This window comes from Nyctibius grandis, chromosome 28 (genome assembly GCF_013368605.1).
Source record: "Nyctibius grandis isolate bNycGra1 chromosome 28, bNycGra1.pri, whole genome shotgun sequence".
Lineage (NCBI taxonomy): Eukaryota > Metazoa > Chordata > Aves > Nyctibiiformes > Nyctibiidae > Nyctibius > Nyctibius grandis.
This window is the reverse complement of record NC_090685.1, coordinates 1952201-1967817: the sequence shown is the minus strand read 5'-3', so window position 1 is coordinate 1967817 and position 15617 is coordinate 1952201. Positions and strand designations below refer to the sequence as shown.

General features: G+C 52.8%; 1 protein-coding gene across 4 annotated transcripts in view; it reads left to right on the top strand.

Moving 5' to 3' along the window:
- Nucleotides 1–15617, top strand: part of RALY (RALY heterogeneous nuclear ribonucleoprotein) — a 144057-nt gene that overhangs the window by 118001 nt on the left and 10439 nt on the right. For all 4 annotated transcript variants that reach the window (XM_068419655.1, XM_068419652.1, XM_068419654.1 and 1 more), the window contains 3 exons: nucleotides 4571–4835; nucleotides 10523–10595; nucleotides 15450–15497. In XM_068419655.1, the coding sequence (XP_068275756.1) occupies nucleotides 4580–4835; nucleotides 10523–10595; nucleotides 15450–15497 (377 nt within the window). In that variant the 5' untranslated portion in view covers nucleotides 4571–4579. The remainder of the gene's footprint in view (nucleotides 1–4570; nucleotides 4836–10522; nucleotides 10596–15449; nucleotides 15498–15617) is intronic.

The following is a 15617-nucleotide window of genomic DNA, read 5'->3' as shown; positions in this document are numbered from 1 at the left end:
TGACCTTGAGTTTGCCATCTAGGCCCCGTCCCGTTGCTCATCAGCCACAGGCATGTCTCCAGCACAGACCTGCAGTGTCCTGAGATGGCCCTGAAGCCACTGGGGTTTCCACCAGAGAGGCAAGGGAAAGGCTCTACCAAGGGAAGTGGATGCTGAGCTCCCCACTCCATCACCGGTCCCTGCAATGGGTGGTGAAAGGGACTTCTCCCGTCTCCAGCTTCTATAGCCGCAGGCTTTATCGTATCGGGGGGACCCAGCATCCCAGGTGGGGAGGAGAGGAGACAGCGCAGGGGACAAGCACATGCTGGTCCAGCTGCAGGAAGTGTGGTGGAAGGTCACAGGAGCCAGACAAGGAGGGTGCGAAGTGGGGACGGGGGAGCAGGGACCTGGGAGATGCGCAGGTTCTCCTACACGCCCCCACCTCTGTGGCAGCCAAGGTCATACCTTGGGAAATGCCTTAGATGTCCTTCTCCAAATGAAGGTCCATCCGGTGCCTTAGTGCCCACCTGAGAAACACCTCAACTTGACCCAGCTCTTTTATTTTTTAAAGCAAACCCACAGAGCAGAGGGCCCATCGACAGCAGCAGAGCTGGCCTGTGTTGCACTCGCTGAGAGGGAGCAGCCCACTAGATTGGGGGAAAAACCACGTTTTATGCCCTCACACCCCCCCATCCTACCCAAATCCTCCAGCCAGCCTTTTCTATTCCCGTGCACAGAGGTAGCTTAACCCACATCCCTCCTCCACAGGCTTAAGGAGCTCAGCACCCTGATGTAATTGGTGTTTGCAACTGCAAACAGCTGGTCAGAGATTCAGACTATTGTAAATAACCCACTTCTGGGCTGGTTGGGATTTGGGAAGGGTTTGGGCAAACAGCAGCCTGGGGTTTCCCTAAGGTGGGACTGGGCTGGGGGGGTAGCAGCAGTAAAACTCTTCAGCAATGGGGTGTGAAAGCAGAGACAGAGTTGTGTTTTATTTTGAGGAAGAGAAGTGGTATGGCCAAATGGTACAGCCAAATTTGACCAACCTACTCGCTTTCTGTGGCAAAGTGTGTGACCGAGGATGTGACATGGGTGATGTCTGCCTTAACTTCAGGAAGGCTTTTGACATGGTCTCCTGCAGCAGCCTGGACACGGCAGCCCAGATGGGTGGCCTCCAAGAGCATGCAAGCTGGGTGGTGGGGCTCCAAGGGCAGAGATAAGGACTCGTACTCTGCCCAGAGGGCAGTTGTGAGAGAGTTCCTCTGCACACTGGGGATGAGGGAAAGGAGAGCCATGGGCAGGTAGTAAAATGGGTTGGAGACTTTCATGAACTCTGACAGATAAGCAAGGATGGAAAAGTGGGAATGCATCATCTAGAGCAGAAGCAGCTAAGTGGGGCCAAGGATGTCCATGTGACATGGCCTAGTGTGGGTGGAAGAGATGTCAGGGCAGATTTGCTCCGAAACAAAAAGATACGGGCATCAGGAACTGGAAACTCGAGGAGTCACCAAGTGTAAAGCCACATGTTGAAGTCACTGTCCTGTAACACCGCTGAAACCCCAGGGCAGGGAGAGTCACGGGTTCACAGCAGGTGGGACACATCCTTGGGTAGCCAGACCATCCAGGGCTGCGTGGCTACAGATACCCTACATGTGCGCAGGCTCTCTGAAGGTCCTGCACAGCCTCAGCTGGTGCCAGTGGGTTTAGGATGGAGATCCCCTGGGGACTGGCCATTCTGGAGCAGCCTCCAGCCAGGCTTTGTGCAGATGCTCGGGATTTCTGTGGAACGAGTCCTTGAGGCTCAAGCTGAGTACCCAAAGTGACCAAACAGCTGAAAACAGCCTTGGCTCTTCCTCTGTTTCTCCACCTCTGCACGAGGAACAGGGACGGTTTCCTTTGTGAACCTCCAGGCTGCACTGCAGAAATGTGTTAAAACAGATAGCGTTAAACAAGGTTGGAACTCGGAGCAACCTGAAGAGGCTGGGCACCGCTTGCCAAAGATGTGAGAATTTAATTAACTTGGATGCCTTTAAAAGTCCTCTCCTTTGGCTATTTTTTCCAGTGTTTTTAGGAACACTGTGTCTGCCAGGAATTGTTTTTAAAGTAATAAAACAAAAGTCTCTGGCTCTTTTAATCCGTAAGGGTGAAAGGGAGAATGTAACAAGCCAGACTCAGACAAAGTCTAACTTATTTTTTATTGGATTGGGCAGGGAGATCATTTCCAGCCTCAGTGGTAGGTTAACAGAGTCACAGGGGTTAGAGCCAGATGAGATTTATTGTGCCATTGCATCCTCCCCCTGCTCCACGCAGAGGATCGGCCTTGCCACATATCTCCAACGCTCTGTATGGTCTGGCTTTAAATGGTGAAAGGAATCGTGTGTCCAGTCCTTTGTGCTCTCACAAGTCAAAAGGCGGAGGTCTGCACTCCACAGCTTGTCTCTGCAGAGCTCATTGACTGCAATCGGTGTTAAAACACTCCGTGTCTCCCCGGGTCGGGCTGCAGGACCCATCTGCATGTGGGCCTGGGTGAGTCTCCTCTCTTGTCTCATGCTGGGCTGAAGTTTCAAATCCTGGAGATACAAGAGCCAGTGGCAGCAAGCCCTAACACCTTGGTGCTTGTCTGTATGGGTAGAAGAACCCTCAGGCAAAATGGGGCTATGGGCAGGAGCAGCCCCTGCTGGGTATCCCGAGGGGCTGGTAGCTCAGCAGGACAGGACATCCATCACCTGAGGAGCCAGACTGGGGCTCACCTAGCAAAGGGGTGAGATAGGTGTAATGACGTTATCCCCCCTAAGAGGTTTAAGAGGAGACAGAAGCAACCAGAGATTTTGTGTCCTGCGGGGAAGCTCTGTGCAGAAGACAAGGAAGAAGGAGGACTTGCGTTTTTTGAAAGACTTGGATGCAACCCCAAAAAGCATGCCAGGACACGGAGTCCTGGAGTCACCATCTCTGGAGGTGTTTAAGAAAAGACTGGACATGGCACTTAGTGCCATGGTCTAGTTGACAGGGTGGTGTCAGGGCAATGGTTGGACTCGGTGATCCCAGAGGTCTCTTCCAACCTGGTTGATTCTGTGATTCTGTGACATGCTGTGGCTTTGTCCCAGGCTCTGCCTGCCTAGTGAGGAGCGTAGGAGAGCCTGACTGTGTGGTTTAGGGCTCAGCAAAGCCAGAGCACCACGCGCTGCCGGTGTCGGTGCCTCGGGCAGGCTGGGCTGCGGGCAAGCAGAGCCTGCAAGGGCCTGGGGACCAGGCTGACCCGATCCACAGGAGCTGCAGCCATGCAGTTGGGCAGCTGGCAGTGTCCCCACCTCAGACCAAGCTGCTCAGACAAACTTGGGCTTTGAGCCCAGAGAGCGAAAACCCCAAAGCCAGGCGGTGCTTTAGCTCTGCCCAGAGCCAGGGCAGATGCTGGGGACTACCAGGGAGGGAACACCATGGCCCTGCAGCAGCAGTGCATCCCCTGTGCCAGGCTCAGTGACCTCCTGGAGTTTTGGACACCCCGGTGGCATTGCCCCGGGTGCTGGGAGGACCTGTGGGTGCTGCTGGAAGGGGCTGGGGTAGAGCAGCACCTCAACGTGCATCATAAAATACCTTCCACAGCTCTGAGCTGACTTCCCAGGTAAAAACCACCCACTCCCTATGCAGCACACAACAGCGATCCCAAAGCATCCCCTCTGTTTCTGGAAGGGGAAAATCAAACCGATGCCTTTGGACAGCTGTAATTTTTGCTGCAGAAATGTGAGCAAGGCAGCCAGAGGAGCTTTGATTTCACACAATTTCCAGTCCTGTCCCTCAGTCCTCTTAGTCCTCAGAGGTGAAGCCTGTTCTCAGGGGCTGCCCATGAAATACCCCAGGCAAGAAACTTGGAGGATCACACCTTGCAAGCTGTGGGAAGCCGGTTGGAGCGGCTCCCAGCTGATCCGGCTGATGGCTTAGTGATTTCCAGGCTAACAGTGACACCTCCTGTTTGCACAAAATCCAGCTCAAAGCCCGGTGTGTAAACGCGCAGGCAGGCAGCGAGTGGGAGCCCATGGGCTGCTTCGCCCTTAAATCTCTTCATTTGCACCCAGAAAACTCAAACCCTCTTCCAGCTGCAAGTGCGGATCCGCGGGGACAAGCGTGTCCCTGCGCGTGGTGAGAGCTGGGCTGTGCTGGGAGGTGCTCGGCGGGGGAGTGCCTGGGAAGGTGGGCATGAACAGAGGTGCTGAAGGCAAACTGCTGTAACAAGGGCAGTCCTTTGAGTCGTGATTAAGTGTAGAGAGGTAAAAGCTTCCGTGTAATAGCATTAAAGCTTTTACTTAGATGTGAAATCTATTTAAATCTTGTTTTGTCCCCTAAAAGCAGCCAGCTTACACCCAGGGTGTCAGCCTGATGAATGGGGTTCCAGCAAGTCTCGCACTGGCTGGGACAGTCGCCTGCCCAGCACACAGGGGCTCTCCCAAGATGGGATCCCCCCCAGCTGTGACTAGTTGAAGTTGAGGAGCTGGTTCCCTCGCTCCAGACTTGCTGAGAGATATATCCCCCACCCCTTTTTTTTAAGCCTCTGGCAATTCCCTTACACACCTTCTTGACTCCCCATTTGTTCATTCAGGTGTTCAAGATGTCATTGAAGGTGCAGACGAGCAACATCACAAACAAGAATGACCCCAAGTCCATCAACTCCAGAGTCTTCATCGGCAATCTCAACACAGCCGTGGTCAAGAAGTCTGATGTGGAGACCATCTTCTCCAAGTACGGCCGGGTGGTGGGCTGCTCCGTTCACAAGGGCTATGCCTTCGTACAGTACTCCAACGAGAGGCACGCGCGTGCTGCTGTCCTGGGCGAGAACGGCCGCGTGCTTGCTGGCCAGACACTGGGTAAGTAGTTTCTTCAGCCATTTTGGGTGTCCAGGTGCAACACGGGTTGGTTGCTCTCGAGGGGATGGTCAAAGGATGGCCAGTCCAAGGTCAAACTGGGACATCAAACTGCAGATCGGGGTCAGGTCCAGTGATGGTGAGCAGGTCAGACACAACCCAGTGATGACCGAGCAGGTCCATAGTGACAAGGCAGGTCTGGGGCCAGGCTGGGAAGTCAGCCAGTGGGTCAGGATCAGCAGGGTCCATGGCCAGGCACAGGCATGGCTGTGACAGAGCTGGAGACCAGCACTCCCACAACACAGCTGAGGTGGGGGCTGAAGACTCCCACGTCCCATGTGGGTAGGGGGTCAGAAGTGAGGCTGGCCATGGCCATTCAGGCATATTAGTACCCTCAGGGCTGTGACACTGTGGCCCAAAAACTCATGTTACAGGCTGTGATTGTAGAAGCTAAAACACAGTTCTGAATCGTCCCATGTCCTTGTCCTTGATCTGGTGGGGAAGAACAAGGGTGGGAAAAGACATTGCCTGGTTCTGTTTCTGGACCAGGCCTTACCAATTGCCTGTCAAGAGAGGTGATGACAGTCTAACTCAGACTAGCTCAGACTAACTTTAGCCAGCTGATGTTAAATGAGATAACTTCCCCCGCCCAGACACATGGAAGTCTCTCGGCTGCGCTGCTATGTGATAAGAAATAACAAACAAAGCCACCCCAGCTGCTCCCAGCTGCATCCTTATTTTGCAGATTGCTCTGAAGTGTCACATGCTGAGCAGCTCTTGTCACCAGCTCTAAGCTGAGAATTGGAACTGGAGACTATTATTTTTGATGACAAATTGTTATTTCCAAGCCTGCTGCAGGCAGTAGTCGTTGGACACCCAGGAAAGCAATTTGCAGCCCATTCCCACCCTGCTTCTGGCACAGCAGTGTGAAATAAGAAGTTGCATGCTAAAGCTGATCTTTAACACAGTCTCCTGTTTCCATCCACGGTTTATTCAAATACCAGAAACTTTTTTTCACTTCTTATATGGTCCAGAGCGCAGAGCTGCAGATCGAGGCGAAGCGCAGCGTACCAGGGATGCTTCCAGCCCAGGCATTGCCCACGTGTGCAGTCCGTAGGTGTGACAGAGAGGGCCTTGGGGAGCAAAGGAGCTCGTTGGGGTGCTCCAGACAGGTACAGGAGATGCAGCTAAGAGACAGGCAACACTTGCCCACTTAGCTGGAGAGAGAGATGAAAGGTTTACCACGATAGGAACCTCCTACACTCCTCTCAGTGCTGGTCCCAGAGGTCTGGCATGCCAACAGGACAAAAGGACTGGGAGTCCTATACATGTACTGGACGAGGTGCAAATTCAGCTCCCTTTCCTCTACCTTCCCTTCAGGGGCCACTCTCACCACAGAAGAGCTCAGCAGGCTTTCCTTTGCTGTTCATGGACCGGTATAAACACAGGGATGCTCCCCTTTCAGGAGAATCCAGCAGAGAAGAGCTGAACAATGTGGTTAGAAAATGTCTTTGCACAAAACAAGGTAGAAAAAAAGAGGAGGTGATGGCCACATAGGAGTGTGGAGAGGAAGGACGGGATGGGACTGGCAGGGGACATGGCAGACACGCTGCTGAAGAGTCTGTCCCTGCTTCTGGTCACAGGCAGGGTTTTGGGGGGATCCTTTGAGGTGATGACAAAACTTCCCTCCCCAGATAGGCAGCAGGAAGGTGGGCTGCTTTCTGCCCTGGCACCTCCCACCAGTACCTGCAGCAGGGTGCAGCCCCGCGGTCCCATGGAAGAGCTGCAACCCGTGACTGCCAGGCCAACGGCTGCGTTTGGCGTGGCTGGAGCTCCAGGGGAACCACCGCCCGCACGGTGGGGCGGCACGGCTCAAGGCAGTGCCCGGTGTAGGGGCAAAGTACCCCCAAACCTGCCCAAGGGCAGCAGCTTGTTGATGGTGCGAGTGTCCCCAGTGCCAGTGGGTGGTCACTCAGCAGGACAGCATCCCTGTCCGAACACAGAGCCGCTCCTGCACGGCCAGTAGCCACTCAGTTGTAGCAGCCCTGCGTGGCACAGTCCCAGTGAAACTGCCATTCCTGCCTCAGTCGCTCAGATGGGACACAGCATTTGCACCATTCGTTAAGAAACAGGAGAGCATCATAGTTTGTGACCCGAGTGCTGTGCCTGCCTCTCGTCCGAGGGGGCACGTAGTTTAAGGATCTCATATCTCCCCCAGCATCCGTCGAGGCTCTTGCAAGTCCTTCTAATAGAGCCTAGAAGAGCTGGTCCTTGCAGAGCCCCTCAAGTGAACGACTCCAGCTCGCGGTGGTACTTGTCCCCCCCAGGAGCACAGCTGGCTGCAGAAGGAATGAGCAAAGCAAGCAGCAGCTTTCTAGCTCGCACCCCCCAGCTAGGGTCAGCTCTCAAGCTGAGTGGTCAAATAGCATTTTTTCCATTTTTTTTCTTTTTCCTTCTTCTCCCTTTGTTGCCAGATATGCAAACGATCAAACTTGCGTTTTAATTGATCAGCAGGATACTGAATGCATCCCAAAACGGAGGTGTTTGAAACCACAGCTGTAGCCCATCCTGTGCTGGGACATGGACTGCTCTGCCAGGCAGGTCCTGGCAACCTCTGTGCTTTCTCCAGACACCCCAGTCGTTGCGGGGGGGAATTACCATTCCAGGGGGGAGCGCTGGGAGCTGGATCCCACACCTCCCCGTTTAGTGTGGGCCAGGGTGCCTGGATGTGAGGAGGAGGGGTTGATACTGCCTGGGTTGGGGGGAGGCAGGTGGATTCAGTGATGCAGAGGAGGGAGCCAGAACGGGAATGAGATACAAAATCTGTCCAGGCTGATTTGCGTGCTGAGCTCTTGTCTCTCCTTGTTCACTATGGAGGGAATCCTGAGGGATCTGCCTGCCCATCACCGCTATAGGCTGGAAGTATAAATCTCCTGCTCTGTGTGCGCTGACGGAGGCTCCGCAGTGCTATTTCTAGCAGTGCAACCCAGCAAATGGAGCTAATTGTTGTCATTAGCCACCATTGGGCTTTCATTGCACCTCCCCTGAAGGGTGTTAATCAGCATGGTGCTGTCGTTAGCTCTCCATTTTGCAAGACAAGTGACTGGCAGCTGGCAAGATGCACCCTGACAGCAAGAAGGGTTCATGACAAGGGAACTGGAGCTGAGCAGGGATGTGTTCTGGGATACACCAAGGAAGAATTTATTCCTCTCTTCCTTCCAGCAAACAGCGTTGCCAGAAGCATTGCGTTGCTCAGCAGACTCAGGCAACTGCACGCGTCACGTTCACAGTGGCAGCAGCGGTCCACGGACCTGTCCTATGGCCATGCACATCCTTGCTAGCATTCAGGGCCAACACTCTTCTGCATTCCCCTTAGCAGTTGAGTGTGGGAGGATGGAGGGTGAAAGGCAGCAAAGAAAACACACGCTCTGATCTGAATGTGCCTCCAGAGGAACATTCAATGTCATGGCTGAGTGACACCCTAATACCACGCTCGTTATGCAAGCTCATAAATAGGCTGAGCTCCAGCTTCAGCAGGAATGATATCTCTTGCTAGACCCTAAAAGGCAGTCTGAGGAATTGCACAGCGGGACATTTGGGCAGTGGGAGCATGTCCGTGCTCCTCCAGAGCTGTGTCCCACGTGTCAGCCTGTGCTCCTCCTGCTCACGTTGTTTCACCAGTGCTGTGGCTTTCTTGTGCTCCTGAAGATGATTTTCTTGGTTAATAACAAAGTCAGCAGAGTGTTCACTCTGCATCACTTGCAAGCTCTTTATTTTGATGGTGAGTGGAGCAGCCTGTCCACATTTCTCCATAAAGTCCCTTTATGCAGCATGAAAACAGCAACAATTAGTAAGCTTAAACCTGCTGAGTTTCATGGCATGTCCTGCACGTCCTGAAGAGGTGAGAACTTAAATACCCCAGTTTACAGTCACAGATCCATGAACCCTGAGCCCCAGATGGAGACCTTCAAATCCACCTGCACCTTAGACGCTGTAACTCGTGCCACCAGCTTGGCACAAGGACCTGTGGGGCAGTCCAAGTCCAGCCCCATGCAAACGGTGCTTTTGGTCTACACAAGGAAATCCTGGTTTGCTTGGCTCAGATCTGGCATGCCCAGAGGTCTGGCACCTATTTAGACAGACAGGACCTGAAGAACAGAAAAAGTTTAGAGCTGATTGGAGAGGCCAGCAGGGAATTTGCTCACTTTTGGGCCAAGAAATAGAGAAGAGGTTGTCCTGGTTTGGCCTAAACCAGAACCGATTTTCCTTTCGGTGATTTTTACTTTCAGTTCAATCTCTTCTAAGTAACTGCACTTTCTGACACTAACTGCATGTTTGCAGACAGTGTCTGCTTCCAGGACTGATAATGCTCGAAGTTTGTAGTTATCGTTGAGGCACCAGTAGGGATGTTGTGCAGAAAGGCTCTTGCTGTACTTAGACTTAGAGAAACCAAGGTCACTGCTGAATTCCTCACTGCTTAGAAGTGAAGAGCTGCAGGGGGGTTGTACCTGCAGGGAGGAGCGGACAGGGCAGGTGACCCAAAACTGACCAACGAGGGTATTCCATCCCATACACGTCATCCAGTATAAAGCGGGGGGATCACAAGGGTCTCGCCCTCTTGTTCTGTGGCCGGTGTCCCAAGAGGACTCTGTCCGTTTTCCTGGTGCCCCTAATCCTTATCCGTGCATCCCTGAATCCAGTTCCAGTCTGTCACTGGGCCCAGTCTGGGCCCTCCCAGAGCCTGCCCTGCAGTGCCGGTGGTGACGTGACCATCATCAGGGGAGCTCGATATTGGTTTTATTTATATTTGTATGTATTTAATTATTTTCATTATTATTATTATACTCTTTTTCATTATTATAGTTCATTAAACTGTTTTAACTTTCCAGCCCATAAGTCTCTCTCCCTTTCCCCTTTCCCTTCCACTTCTGGGGGGGAGGAGGGTTAATAAGAGAGCATCTGCCACTGATTTAATAGCCGGCCCAGCCTTAAACCATGACAGAGGTGCAGCCTCGTGCTCCCAAGAGTTCACCTCTCTGCAGTTCTGGGGCCATGTCCAGCATTAGATCGCCAGGCTCTCCATGAAATTGGCTGTATCACTTTATTCTCACGTCAAAAATGCGTTTCGCTCTGAGGCCAAGGAGAGAAATTTCCTCGGCAGATTAGAAGAGCTCATTCTCACCTCCCCTGGTAGAAGATGCTCCTCTGAGATCAGCTGGGGTGGCTGCAGGTGTGCACCTGCACCCCGTGTAGCTTTTAGCTCAGCCCAGTCCACGGTGATGCCTGCCTGCCTTGCGTTCATTTGTATTCTAGGAGGAGCAAGGGATACGTTGTTAGCAGCGTGCAGCGGTTTCATATATTGTCTGTGCCTTATCGTAACAGCACCGAGTTCTCCTGAGAAGCCTGTCCTGAATTTGTGTGCGTGGGTTAGACCACATGCAGGGCGTTGACTTCAAAAATAAATGGTTAGTAGCTTTGTAAAGGAAAAGGAAGAGGCTTGCCAAGTGCAAGAATGTATTTCCCTTCTTGTGGAGGTCCAGCAGGGCCCCAGACATGCTAAAAGCAGGTGGACACGTGGTGGGAGGCGTGGAGGAGTTTGTTTCTGCTGATGGCAGGGCTGTGCACAGCCTTCCTTGCTCGCGGGTAAGTGTGGATGTGCAGTGTCACAGCTGCGTGTCTGTTCCTTGCAGATATCAACATGGCCGGGGAACCTAAACCCAACAGACCTAAAGGGCTGAAGAGAGCAGCTTCCGCGTTGTACAGGTAGGTTTCCACCGCGCCACCTCCCTGCGGTGAGGTCTCTGGGCTGGTATTTGCCTTCCGGCTGGGGTTGGTTTTCGCATCCCCTGTGCTGCTGCCCCGAGCTTCCTGGCCCCTACCCTGGGCAGCCCTGGGCCACCGCTGCACGTTCAGATCTTCTCCTCCCATGGGCTTCTTGGCCTTTACAATGCCCCTCAGTGCTAGGCTGCAGGGAGGAGAGCCAGCAAGAGGCGTCAACGGCAGACCCAAGGTTGGCCAATGCCCATGGTGTTGTGGGACTCTGCCTGGGCATGGTCCAACCTGTGAACGGTGTTGGAGCTGGAGATTGTTCGAGAAAGGCAGGCAGTACCTGCTTTAACCACATCAAAGGTCTTGAAAGAGGTGTACCAAGAGGAGCGCTCCCCACCAGCCCCAGCTACTCCAGCTGGGGAGTAGCAGTGGGGCACAGTGGCACATGCTGGGTGTTGAGAGAGAACAGGGATCATTTGGAGAACGATGCTGGAGAAAAGGGCAAGAGAAGAATGACAGGGAAAGGAAGAAAGTGGAAAGGCCTTGGGGCAGTAAATGGAGGTGGACCAAGGAGGTGGCCAGGGGAAGCCCTAAGAGACCCTGTGCTGTGGAGCAGTGACCAAGGGATCAAGGGAATGGGAGGGACAAGTGGGACATGGAGTAGGTCTGTGGGAGATGTAGGGTGTTAGAGATGTCAGAGTGAGCCTTCAGTGACACTGTTGCCATCCCTGGAGACTTTATCAAGATTTTCACAAGAAGTGAAGATTTTCATTTAAGCCCCGGAGTCTGGAGTCATGGGAATATGGGAGAAACTCATTAAGTTCTTGCTCCTGAGATTGCAGAAGGGAGAACTTGAAAAGGTATTTGGAGAGTACCCTGCAGGTTCAAGAACCCAAAAACAAATAACAAGCTCCCCAAACGTGTTTCATTTATAAATTCTCATTATTTTTATACCAGTCTCATGGTATGGAGCCTGGGGCACTGAGTCAGGGTTTCAAAGGTGTGATGTTGGGAAGAAAAGACTAAAATCCGTATCAGGGTTTTAGGTGGGTGTAATAAAAAAGGAAATCATGAGAGAACTGTAGATTCTTCTACAAAAAGAAAAAAAAGTGAGAAGGATGAAGAGAAATAAAAAAAACTATGATTTAGACTCAGCCACACAGTCCAACACCGATGTGCTGTGAAATGGCAAACCTCAGTTGTGGCAATGCTCTTCTGGCATAGGCAAACCCCCCAGAGCTTCAGCACCCCTCCCACCACCACCCCCAAGGCGTCTGCTGAGACCTTCCCCAAGTCCCTCAGCTGAGCTCTTCCTCTGCAGCTTTCACCAGGCAAATTTTTCCTCCCACCTTGGGCCAGCTTGGCCCTTCCCCAGAACGTGGCCCTCTGATCCACGGGGGATGCCCGTCGAGGGGACGTGGACTCTGTGCATTACCCACACTGATGTATGGAAATAGAGGTGACAAATCTTTCTGTTTAGCTGCACGTACACTCCTTACGTGGTGCTGGCAGCCACCGTGCACATCAATTCATTACGTACATCTTGCAATAAGGAGCATTTCGTTTACTCTCCGTCCGTGCCTTGACCGCTAATCCATTTCTGTGGGAATTACCAATATTTCAGACTTCCAGGCTGCCACGTAGATGAAGAGAGAGCAAACGAGAGATGTTTGCTTCCTCCCACAAATACGGATATGCTAAAATATGGGCCAGAGAACTACCCTGCTCTGAGCTTCAGCAATATTTCATCCCAGATTGGTGACAGATTTAAACTTTGCCATCTGGACTAGCAGAACTTACAGCGTATCAGGGAAAGCAGGGAATCCAGGTTTGCAGTGAGCAGTGGTTATAGCTTCCCTAACCATCATAAATTTTTCTAAATGTTAGACTTCAAAACTCACAGCACTATAATTTATAGAAATGCTGTGCTAAACACATGAGATTGTTTTTTTCAAAGGCTGGGTTTTTACTTTACCTCACTCCAAGTCTGTATGAGAGGGTCAGGGGGAAAGGACGGGGAATCTCATTTTGGACACAGGGGAAGCAACAACCTTGACAGTCTTACTTGACCCACCAGCCCAGGGGGGTATGTGGGTGTTTAATAGAAATCCTTTGGGTTGTAGCCTCCCATCTACCTCCAACAGGTGCAACATACACCCAGGTTCATGCGTCATAAATTTTCTCAGGTCTCTCCACAAGAGGGACCTTCAGTAAATATAAAACCTTGCTGTCATCACTGCTCTCCTCAAATCTCTCCGGATCTTCAGGGCCTCCCTCCCTCTGTCTCTGGCATTTGCCAGAGCATCCCTTTGCCCGTGGGAAGTCCCCTGGGTGCTCCTGCCTGGCACCCCGGCCACCGCTGCTGAATGCGGACGTGCCTGGAGATACTGCAAGCGAGTTAGTGAGGATGGCTGGAAAATGAACTTGGATTTTGACCGTGTCCCCCAGGTATTCACATACTGTGTCTCAAAAACTTTTGCCTTCTGGCAATACTTTTTTTGCCTGCATAGCAAATGTCTGGACAGGATTTCCTGGGGCATTGGGGGCCATGTTTGGGTCAGTGCCAGTGATCCTGCTGTGCTGTGAGCTGCCGTGGGCTGGGAAGGGAAGGTGGCTCTGCCTTGGGGCAGTGGGGTCTGCCAGTGCTGCACTTGACCTTTGGAGGCACAAATCTCTGCCCTTCTCTGTAATGCTGGTGCTGATGTTGCTCTGTGGCCAAAAGGACGGTGAGGACAACCTAAGCAAGAACCGCGAGAGCTGCCGAGTGTCTGGCAGCTCAGTGGCCCAAGGAACTGTCTCCAAAATGGTGACAGACACAAACCACCACTGACTTATTTTCACAGTCTACAGATGCAAGTGGGCGATGTCCTTCCAGCTCAGCTGGCATTCGCATGCCTTGTTATACCCCTGCACAAAGCTGGTGTCAGCCCGTCTCCAAACGGATCCGCTCCTCCCACACCTTGACAGCGGTGCTGGGAGCAATGACACCCTGGTGCCCAAACCACACAGACAGGGCTGAGAAACAACCGCAGAGCAGAGGAGGAGACGAGCAATGGTACCCAAACCCAGCAGACCCAACGCTGGCAGTAAGGATGTACGCGCTGCCGCAGCCTACGGCAGCCCCACTGCACCCACAGCGTCTTGGAAACGCCGTGCTCCCTTCCCACGTTTCCCAGCTGCCCACTGCCTTGGCTGTTTGCAGGAGGAAGGAATCTCCCTCACAGAATCACAGAATCACTCAGGTTGGAAGAGCCCTCTGGGATCATCGAGTCCAACCATTGCCCTGACACCACCATGGCAACTAGACCAGGGCACTAAGTGCCATGTCCAGTCTTTTCTTAAACCCCTCCAGAGATGGTGACTCCACCACCTCCCTGGGCAGCCCCTTCCAATGGCTAATGACCCTTGCTGAGAAGAAATGCTTCCTAATGTCCAGCCTGAACCTCCCCTGGCGAAGCTTGAGGCTGTGTCCTCTTGTCCTATCGCTAGTTGCCTGGGAGAAGAGGCCGATTCCCACTGCGCTACAACCTCCCTTCAGGCAGTTGTAGACTGCAGAGAAGCAGTAGGTGCAAATGCTGTCTTGTTATCCTTAACCCGTTGCACCAACTGTCTTTGGCCCCAAAGGAGCCCTGGTGTCTCCAGCCATCCAGAGTGTGCTTTGGATCCCCCCGAGGCATAGGCTGAGTCTCCGCATGCTGCCACAGGCTTCTGGAGAACCCAAGGAGCATCCGAGGAGCATGGAAACAAAACATTAAAGAAACTAGCCAGTTACTGAAACTAAACTACTGGGCAGGAATCCCACTGCCAGCATAGGCAGGACAGGCGTCCTGGGTCAAGCCTGGAATTTCTGGTCCAAACCACACTTCCCACCGGCCGTCCTGGCCAGCCACACTTTCTTCTTGTCACTTCTTGCCTAAGATGCAGGTGACCAGATTTACTCTCAGCTCCGTACCTGAGCGTTCATCCTTCCCTCTCCCCATGCCCCAGTTTCTCCTGGCTCAGACTCCTTCCCTCTCTCCATCACTCTCTTTCTTCCCATTAGGTTTTGTTTTCACCTGGTTTGTGTTGCCTTGTGAAAAACTGGTTGCAGCAAGAGAGAAGCCGTGCTACTGGGTCTCCAGGGAGTGAGAAATGCTTTGCTCTGGCTTTGGGTTAAAATGCCGTTCAAACCTAAGAAAAAAGGATGTGGGCAGGGTGTTGCTGAGAGGAGAGAGGTTTAAACATCTTCAATAGCAAAGGTGTTAAATAAATATCCCCTTCTCCCTGACTTCTCCCACAGCAGTTACATACGGTATGGAAAACAAATCATAACCCTCCTGACGTGGACACGGTCCCACTGTACGAGAGGCAGGACGGAGGGATATCAGCAATGCCGTGAGACCAGTTCAACCAGCGCTTTACAGACACAACCCGTTAGCTGTACTTTCCACTTCCCTGTGCAGGGCCTGGGGATGGAGGGGCTGGTCCCTGCGGACTCAGCCATTGCTTCAAATGCAGACATCCCCACGGGATGTTTGTGGACGTTTGTCCCCAGCCCCAGCTTGTAGGTAGGTTTTAACCCACCTGCGCACCTTCTTGGTCCTCCTTGGATAACCAGGTTAACACTCTGCTGCCAACATCACCCTGGCCAGAGCATTCAGCCCCTTCAAACCTTTCCCCCGGGCTCAGCCCACCTCCCTGCAGACCCTCACAGGGGGACAAGTGTACATGTCCAGGTGGAAGGACAAGGGCTCCCCTATGGAGGGAAATAAATAAAGGACCTGGGAGGCTCAGCAAGAGATGAGGGAGTAATAATAATAATGAATTACCAGCACTAATTAACCCATGTCATCCTGACTGTCTCTGCAGTGGCTACGACTTCGACTATGACTATTACAGAGACGACTTCTACGACCGGTGAGCAGGGGAGGCATCAGCCAGAGGGGTTTTCAGTGGGGCAAGATCCTCCCTGCAGCACGGCTCCTGCCGTGGGGAGCGGGGTGGGGAGCGGGGTGGGGAGCGGGGTGGGGAGCGGGG